The sequence below is a fragment of the Rhea americana genome, unplaced genomic scaffold, assembly GCF_003343005.1.
Source record: "Rhea americana isolate MKP2758 unplaced genomic scaffold, rheAme1 scaffold_15, whole genome shotgun sequence".
NCBI classification, from domain to species: Eukaryota; Metazoa; Chordata; class Aves; order Rheiformes; family Rheidae; genus Rhea; species Rhea americana.
In genome coordinates, this window is record NW_028185594.1 from 2053824 (window position 1) to 2062910 (window position 9087).

Consider the following 9087-nt stretch of genomic DNA (forward strand, 5'->3'; position numbering starts at 1 on the left):
TGATGCCGTGGTTGGGTTTTACTTGTGGGCTCTCCTTTCTCGGGCCATTTTTTCCTGTATTGGCTCCAGTGTGACTGCGTGGAGTCACTGCTGCCGTACAAACAGTCGCTTCAGTCTTCCGGAGCTGAAGGACTCAAGGCAGCTATATTGCCCATAGAGAATATTACATAAGCTTACATAAATCCATTCCTAGGCGTTTAGCAATGATGAATAAATCACTGGTTCTTTCTCATATAGATGCTTTTTCTTTTGGRTTTTTTGTTTGTTTGTTTTTTAGATATTCCTCTTCATGTGTATTTTGAAACCTTGTTAAAAAAGGATGACATTAAAGGAGAACCAGTTGATGCGCCATCTCTTGGGGTGGAGTTTAAAATGTCTCCAGACAATGGTACGTAAGGTGAAATATTTTTATRTTTGCCACACTGTTTTGGGTTAGTTTGCCAGTATTTTCTGCCCTGAAGAAGTTTAGATTTATGAACTATTACGAAGCAGGCTTTTTGGAGAAGGTAACTGTCTAGGGGATTGGAAAGGGCGGAAAAGAACACTTCCCAGAACACACTGCAACAGAGTAAAACACGTATATTTAGGCTCTGGGCAAATAAAAGATAAGGAAAATGAACGCTATATCCACTGTACAGCCATCAATCAGAGGTGAAAGATTATTCCTGAACAACAACAAACTATACAAGATTTGAGGACAAACTAGACTTGTGTACTTGGGTTCACAGTGCGGGATCATACCACTTTAGTTGCTTTTATTAGTAAATAGACCAGAGATATAAAAATGAAAGACTGGGCCATCTCCAGCGTCCGTGCAGCGTGGTGGGAGGAAATGCCAGCTCACTAACAACAGCAGGATCCCACGAGGGCCCCAGTGGAGCAAATCTTTTCATGGAAGGRGACAGCGTTAGTGGGATTGGGGATTTGGGTCCTTCCCGGTCATGGCAAGTGAAGTGAGCATCTGTCTTAGGGAAAAAGAAATGGATGGCGTCTTACCACATGAAGACTTTTGGAGGTTAATTGACTAGCTTGCCACTTGGTTCATTTTCTGATTACACTGGGATTGTTTTCTTCACGTTCTTTTCTAAGATAAAAAGTTGAAAAATATATCCTTGTAGACAGTATGGCAGATTAATAACAGCAGTGGAAATGCATGATTTTACATGTGAACTGTGGCGTCATCAAGGGTTATAGCCCTTAGGACATTCTTTCCCCTTCTTCTTTTTTCCTCTTCCGAGCACAGTAGGTTATTTCCAGCGGTGTCTTTGCTATGGGCAGTTTAGTTTGCGGGGAGCAGTGGCAGCTTCCCCTGTGTTACGCTGACCCAAGTCCACGAGGGCAGGAGGGSCCCAGGCCGAGCGGGAGCGTGTGGCTGGGGGCTCTTTGGATGCACAGACGCCTGGTTGCTGTATTGTTTACTGCTTGGATTTCTGTTACGACTCTCTTTGCTTTTTCCATTATAAATAGTTCTCCAATTTAGACTGTCTGTAGATTGTACTAGTGGAAAATAAGTGTTCAACTTGATACATGCTTTTTCTGTTGTAGACCATAATCAACATAACGTTTCTCTCAAACAATGGAGCAGTGGCTCTTTGTATAATTCCAAGTGCCAGTCAGTGTCAGGAACATYTGACCAGCTGTCAGAGGGAAGAAAGAAAAGGCACCTAAGTGAGACAGCAGTAGGTAAGACAAAAATGGTAGTAAGATGGTACTACTACTTAAAATACTCTACAAATGAGTTTATTATCACTAGGCTTTTAAGAACAAATTTTAAATTATCCTCAAAAAAAAAAATACTGCTGCAAAATTCTACAGGAGTGAAGAAATGGACCTGGAGCACCATGAAAATAATGCCCTATTTTAAAGCATAGTAATCCTTCTCTTTCTGCTTCCGCATGTATTACAAAAGTAGACAAGCTTCTGTTATTTCTGGAATACTTTTTAAGGAAACTGCTTAGCAGTCTGGTTGTGTTTTTTTCTAACACCAGTTGCCCTTACTCTTTTTTTTAAGTAGTCAGTGAAACAGGCAGAATTGCAAAGTTATCTGTCAAATCATGTGCTCAACCAAACATTTACTATTTCTAGAATCTTTGGTCAGCTGTGTTTCATTTGTTGTGTACTGTCATTTGTGGTTCTGGTTTCCTTCCAGATTGTTAAGAGGACTTGTGGGTAGCCAGTGTTTATAATTAGTGTTTTCACCCATGCTATCTTTATAGTTCGAGCCATTGAGTCTGTACTTCAGCGCTAGGTAAATTAATAGAAACTGCTATGAGAGTTCTGTAGAGCCACATAGAGTAACGTGGTGGTTTAGGACAGAAAATTTGGCATCCCATTGTAAAGAAAAACAGCATCTTACTTCTCGGTGCTGTTGGAGGCTAAAAGCCTAGCAGACTGCATTACAGATGAAACTCACGTGTGCAGAATTCCTCATGAGATTTGAGCAAAATAAATCATGGACTAAGAAAGAGGACAGAGTGTACTGGTTTAAAATTTCCACTAAGAAAGAATTAAAATACATAAATAAACAGTTAATGTTACGGAAAAATGTGCTTACAGGTAAAGCTGATAGCGTAATCTTGAGGTAGGGATATGGGAATTACTACAGAGATGATTTAGCCAGAAATTATTAATAGACTTTAAAAAAACAAAAAAAAACCCAAAAACTACTGATGAAAAAGTTACAGGAAAGACTGAAAGACATTTTTGGACAGACTGAAAACGGTCTCTGGTTTCGATGAGATGTGTAATTCCCCTTGTGTGCTATGGTGCTTTCCTTCCCTTTGCTGTGCAGCCTTCACTCGCGCTCTGCGCCCGTCTCCTCCTCGGGGCTGCTCTGCCCTGTCCCTCTCACCCACCGGGGCCCCTTTTCCTGTTCCCCCTCCTGCCCTCTAAGCAGCCTCCCGGGCAGGGTGCTGGCGCCGTGCCGCTTGCGGCCGCGTTGCTTGCCGGGCTCCAGGTGTGYTGTTGCGCACAGAGAGAGAAATGATTTGAATTCCTCGGGAGCGCTAGTAAGGGAGAGAGCTTCTTGGTATAAACCCTTTGAAGTTGCATGTAGTCTGCTGCCGGTGGAATTGAGCTCTCTAAGTTAACGGAAGAAGAAAGTCATCTTTTATCGTGAGGGTCGTAGCCGTTCGGCATTTCCCAATGCCAGAACACTGCTTGTGGTGTATTTGTGAGTAGCAGCAGAAGTTGTAGCTTAATAGTGCCTAGGGTGTAGTACTACATATTTATTCCTAATTTGGGCTCTGTCTAGGAGAAATTATCCATGGGGAAGGTCAGCTTGATGAACAAGGCCAAAAATAAAAGCTGTGTGCCAAGGAGTTGCAGAGCTGCCTGGGAGAGGAGAGTTCACGTACTTGACCCAGACGGTGCAATACGGTGTTTAGGATCTGTCTTACCTCTTTTTTTTTTTCCTGTTGGAATCTGCTAATTCGTTTTATGAGTTTGTATTTTAAATCAGTTTGTCTTAAATTTGAGTTCTCTTTTCTTACTGTAAATTAAGGATAGCAGGAATGCAGGACACCAGTGGTGAACTTCTGAATTCCCCTAAATGCTGCTTACGCTAGAAAAAGTGAGAATTACAATTTGTCTGGAGCAGTGAACCAGCACTGGAAGAAATCTCACACGGAGATCTAGAAACTAACTTTGCTGTCAGTTGTATCATGTCATTTTTCCAAGAAGGAAATGGTCAGGGCTCAGTTAACCTGTATTTCGGGGAGATGGAGCCCAGTTAGAAAGCGGGTGCTGGGGAGCGTTGCTCTAAGCCTGCCGACATTTGCTGCTTGTGTAGTCCAGGGCAGCTTCGGTAAAAGAAGGTCTGATTATGCGATGTTGGTTGCAAGACAATAAATCCTCCTTAGAAGGAGAAGGACAAGTTTTGTAGGACGACAGTGACAGGATGAGTAACAAATGTTTATTTAGACAGCTTTGGGTTTTTTTGTTTTTTTTTTGGTATTCATTAATTCTAAGTGGTTAGCTGTGGGCTTCTAGAAATGATTTTCCTATTGCTGTACAGAAAAATATCTTTAGTGTAATGAACAGTGGTCAGCAAATACTTTGTTGATGTTATTTTTTGTGACAGGCGAACGTAGCACTAGGTTTGAGACGTTTTCCTTTCAACACGCAGAACCAGAATCCCATGGCAGTTTTGCTGCAGTGACCAGCATCAAYGCGTTGTCTAGACCCACTCACAGCACTTCATCACAGGTAAACCAGAAATGTATCAGTGTCTTAACTGAAACATTAACAGAAAGTTGTGCAAATTAATAATCCAGAACTACAAGCTTTAAATTAGATTTAAAATAAAGTACATTTTTAAAATGAATTAAGTGSATTAGATTACTTAATTTATTCCAGATTGGATACCTAGCATTCCCAAAACAGGTATTTGCTTGTAAATGAATTTCACAGGTCATAAACATGAATTTTAAGTTTGCTTTATTGGTATTAGGCCTCTAATATTTTTTTCCTTCAGATTTCATAGTCTTTAAATCTCATCTTTGCAGGTTTTAAAAAGAGGTTTTAAAACCTCTTGCACAGAACTACTGGTTGAAGCTCTGGTATATGAGATTGCTAAGGAACAACAGAGCTTTGGTTCAATGAAGTCCATGCAGAAACACACTTTGGTTTCTTGCCATTCGTAAGGATTTCATCATCTTAATATTCAGATTTTAGGCAGACCTGCAGTTCTACAAAGCCTAACAGTACGGTGGTGCTCTGTAAATCCTCATGTTTCAATCCTGGAATGACTACAGCKTAGCTGAGTTTAAATCTGTATCCTCCAAGCAGTTTTGATAATGCACACTTACTCTTATTTTCCTTTCCAAGAGCAGACCAATGGAACTGGAATTCTTAACTGTATCACACTGAAGAACCACTTGGGTTGCGGGTTAGTAGATGGATCCTAGAAGGTCTCCCTTATAGACAGAACGTTATGAGAAGGTAGCATTAAATTAAAAGTTCTCAAAAGTATTCAGAAGTAACTGTAACTGAAATCAGGGGAGGGGAGACTCCCACTGATTTCAGTAACAGTTACACTAGCATTGAGTAAATCAACAAATCTATAAACTTTCCATCTTTCAGAAATTCGCTTTTAAAAAAAGTCATTCAGCTTCTGGTACATCTGTTCAATTTGCAGAATTTCTCCTTGTGCAGTTCTAATGTTTTTCAGCTAATGGGGTTTCTTTGATTAGTGTTGACGAATCTCCTTGTATTAATATTTTACAGCATAACTCCAGGAGGAGGTTGAGAAGTGAGAGCTCCTATGATATAGACAACATTGTTATTCCAATGTCACTGGTGGCACCATCGAAGTTGGAGAAGCTACAATATAAAGAAATTCTTACCCCGAGGTTTGTTCATGATATCCTTATTTACAAAAAGATAGCAAAATGAATGTGAGAATGTTAATGAAGAAAAGCATTAACATGTAGTTAGATAATTTCATAATACTAAGACTTTTTTTTTCCCCTTTTGCACTTCAGTTGTGTGTAGGAGTAGATGAAAGACTGGAGTGGTGGGAAGAATGGACAGCCGCTAGCACAAGGAATATAGTCTGATATGCGCAGAGCAGCAGCGAATGCACAGCTGACTAAAAATAGAAGTGTGTTTATATCATCTTAATTCTAGTGATATTTGTGGGCTTACATGTGCTATTAGGCTGACTCTCTCTGATGGTTATTTTGAGATTGCTGTCTTTTTTGTGTTTTATGGTCCAGAAGAAAGTAGTTAATTTTCTTCAGTGAAGTGAAAAGAAAAAAAAATCTTTGATATGTTTTAAAGATTTATTCATTCTGATATTGTAGAGCAAGCTTAATATTTTCCATATGGTATAAACCCTTTATTTGTAATCTGTGATTCTAGAGACATCTCATTTTAAAAAAAAAGCAAAATAGAAAGAATATATCTAGATTTCTAAGACAGAGTAATTGATCTCCAGTGGTAAATTRGTGGCTTACTAGCAAATCACCTGAAATAGAAAAATGCAGTTTTTTTTGTATTTTAAATCTCTTAATTTGCATGTCAGTTTTTATACTGTCTTTAAAAGCCAAGAATATTATTAAAAACTGTCAAAGAGCTTAGTGTGCTGGGAAGAGGAAAGCTTGGATATTGGGTTGGAAAAGGCAAAGTTTAACACTAGAGTATGTTTTTTCAGCACCTTAAATTGAAATTATTTGAAAGAATTTTTGAAGCACAAGCACTGTTGAAGGAGGAGTGAGTGACGATGTAGTGTTGAAACAGAAGAGTTGTCTTTACTGTTGAAATAATGAAACACCGTTTAGGTAAACTTAATTTGACTTGTCTTGTCTCATTTCTAGCTGGAGAGTTGTTGAATTTCAACCTCTGGAAAGATCTCATACAGCTGAAGAAGAGGTAGGCTGCATTTTAATTAGCCAGTTATTTAAAATGGTGATAACTGGTATATATTTTTAGAAGTCGGTGACTTTGTGAAAATACAGGTAAGTTAGTTTCAAATTTCAAAAGTAAAGTATTTAATGTCGATCAGATTTGTAAAAATTCATCTTTTCCCAGCCAGCTCAGTCTGATCAGTAGGTGACATCAACATGACTTTATCTATTAAGAATCAAAGCTGTAGCTGTAGCTCCGAACTGGCCTACAGGAGATGGCCTGTTCGCTCGTTCGTTTGGCTGCTCCATYGCTTGCTGTCAGCACGGAGGGTGCAGTCAGAGGGCCCCTGTGGTCCCTCTGGTCAGACCTCAGCACCCCCAGCTCCAGGGGACTCTGATGCTGGGTCTCCCATTCTGACTCTCTCTTTGGCAGTACCTGTGCTCTAATGGCTGTTTTTCCTCTCACATCGTCTTCCACAGCCAGTTCCCGTGGCCGGTTGCTCTTCAGGAGGTAATCTGGCGCTTTGCCTGTGGGACCAGCAGATCTTCTCAGTTTCTTCTCAATGTTTAGTTTCCGGCTGATGGGAGCAAACTTTTCTTTCTACTTTGTCAGGAACAGTGTAACCTTCAGCGTTTCCCACTTGCCTGTTTGCACATTGTGTTCTGCTGTTGCTTCCTCCAGACATAAGAATCCAGCTTTTTCTTTTTTTTCCCCTTCTTTTTTCCTTTCCTTCAGAGAACGTCCTTTGACTTTCCAGTTGAGGGGTTCCTCTCTTGCCTAATTAGGGATCTGAGGCCCTTCCTAAGCCAATCATGAACTTATCCGTGGGTCTGTTCTCTAGTCTGGTTTTGTGTCCTCCTCATCTTTTTTTTATTATTATCTGGTCTTTTCCTAGAGTTAGAAAAGAAACCTGCAGTTTTGCTGTCCGTTGGATGTCCTTGGGATATCACTAGTCTCCGTCCAGTCACTGCATAGGCCTCTGCCAGCTGTTGTAGCTCTAGGGCTTGCATTCGTACTTGATCTGGCATATCCTGCCTGAGCTTCACTTTCAGAGTATCTCTGCAACCAGGGTTGGGTGCCTTAGCGGTAGAACAAAAATTGCATTTATTTAACAGTATAGAGTATTATGCTAAAAACAAAAAAACAAAAAAAAAAGAAAAAAAAGAAAAAGAAATTATTATGCCTACCACCCCGTGGGGTAGAAAATAGGCTCTCCGTGAACGATAGCCTCCTCAGTAAGGGTGGAAGCGAACCTTCCCTTTCAGAGAGCATCATGGTCTTTGCTGCTTGCCTTTTGTATTTGGCACCRTACTGCGGGCCCTGGAAGAAGAGAACGCCTTACACTGTCCCTGTCTTTCCTCACAGGCATAAAATTCTTGGTGGCGGTTGGATTTTACCCCCTGCACTGCTCCCTTTTGGTCTGATGCTGTCTCTGTTAGCAGGAAACTGCCCCTATTTTCTTTTGGAGTAGAAGGTCAAATTACATGCACAGGAGAGTGCTCCTGCAAGGATGTTTAATTAAACTAGTTACAGAATAATTAATAAGGAGRCAGAGGAGCACTGTCCCTTGAGAACCTGCTGTTCATTTCTCTTTGTCCTGCTTTCTTTGGGGAGAAAAGAAGAGTTTCAGCACTGCTCTGCCTCTCTCTTCCCAGGGTTTCAGGGGAMTTGCTGGGAGGACTTGAGGGTTTTCTTGCTTTTGGATGTTTTAAACAGACAACTTTTTTGTCTTTCTTTCTTACATACTTCTAGCTGGAAGGTGAAGTGTCTCTTTTTGAGGTGTCTCTTTCTAAAGGCTGTGTGCTTGTCACTTTTACTTACTTACTTACTTGTTTTTACTAGCTCTCCCAGTATGTTTGCATTTGGCATTACCAGCTGAGCCTGTGTGATTTATTTGGCCAGGAAATACTTGAGAATTAGTACAATAAGGCAGCTTGGCCTCCTGCTGTGGTCCGCTGCTTCCGTACTGTCTGTCAGTCACCAGGTAGAATGAGAGAGGAGAGATGCCAGACTAGAGAAAAATGCTAAAGATTTTGTTTGTCTCAGTCATCCTTTGCCATTTTTCCACCTTTCTTCTGGGATCGCATTAAGTAAGTAAGTGGTTTGGATGCTTTCTGAGTATGAAAAAGCAAAAGGTTGTTTGGCACTGTCTGATCATATTTCTGCCACTTACTTACTTCTTTTTGCTGTAGGTTGTAGGCTCAGATTTGATACCAAGTACGCTTTGGGGCTTGGGGGAGGGGGGTATGAAAGAAAGAAATGCATTAGCTTTTCTGTACTCATGCTCTGTCGCACACTCTTGAAATTGCTCCTTGTACTGAAATCAAGACAAACTTCAGCAAATTATCTGTGAAGGACCAGAGGGAGATGTGGAGTGCAAAATGTACTTTCTGCTTTTATATTAAAAAGTAAGCTTTCGCTTAGTTTTCTGCTGCCTTTGGTAGTATCATATAGTAGTTTCATTTCTGCTGAGCTTCTGATGGCTAAATTTAAAATTTCTGGAGTTGTTATCCTTGCATCAACCAGCAGTTAGGGATGGCTCCCACTTCATTTCATTAGGCTTCCAATGCAACAGCCGCTACCAGTGCAGTAGGCTTGCACCCACCTGAGGATTCCACAAGTTAGTTAAGGAAAAAAAAAGAAAGACATGTTGGGTCCCAAATTTGTCATGTTCCATAGGAATATTTCTGAGGATGGGAGCTTGGCACTCCTGAAAATTGGCATATTTGTAGTGTCATT

At 40.6% G+C, this 9087-nt stretch overlaps 1 protein-coding gene across 7 annotated transcripts in view; it reads left to right on the forward strand.

Annotated features, from left to right (window-relative positions):
* Nucleotides 1-9087, forward strand: part of KANSL1L (KAT8 regulatory NSL complex subunit 1 like) — a 57060-nt gene that overhangs the window by 41616 nt on the left and 6357 nt on the right. For 5 of the 7 annotated variants that reach the window (XR_014895129.1, XR_014895130.1, XM_085299328.1 and 2 more), the window contains exons 7-11: nt 278-388; nt 1546-1683; nt 4082-4206; nt 5227-5351; nt 6318-6372. Coding sequence is in view for 3 of the 7 variants with exons in the window: in XM_085299328.1 (XP_085155454.1) it covers nt 278-388; nt 1546-1683; nt 4082-4206; nt 5227-5351; nt 6318-6372 (554 nt within the window). In the remaining 4 variants the exon portion in view is untranslated. The remainder of the gene's footprint in view (nt 1-277; nt 389-1545; nt 1684-4081; nt 4207-5226; nt 5352-6317; nt 6373-9087) is intronic. The other 2 variants (XR_014895131.1, XR_014895132.1) reach the window with 2 other exon arrangements.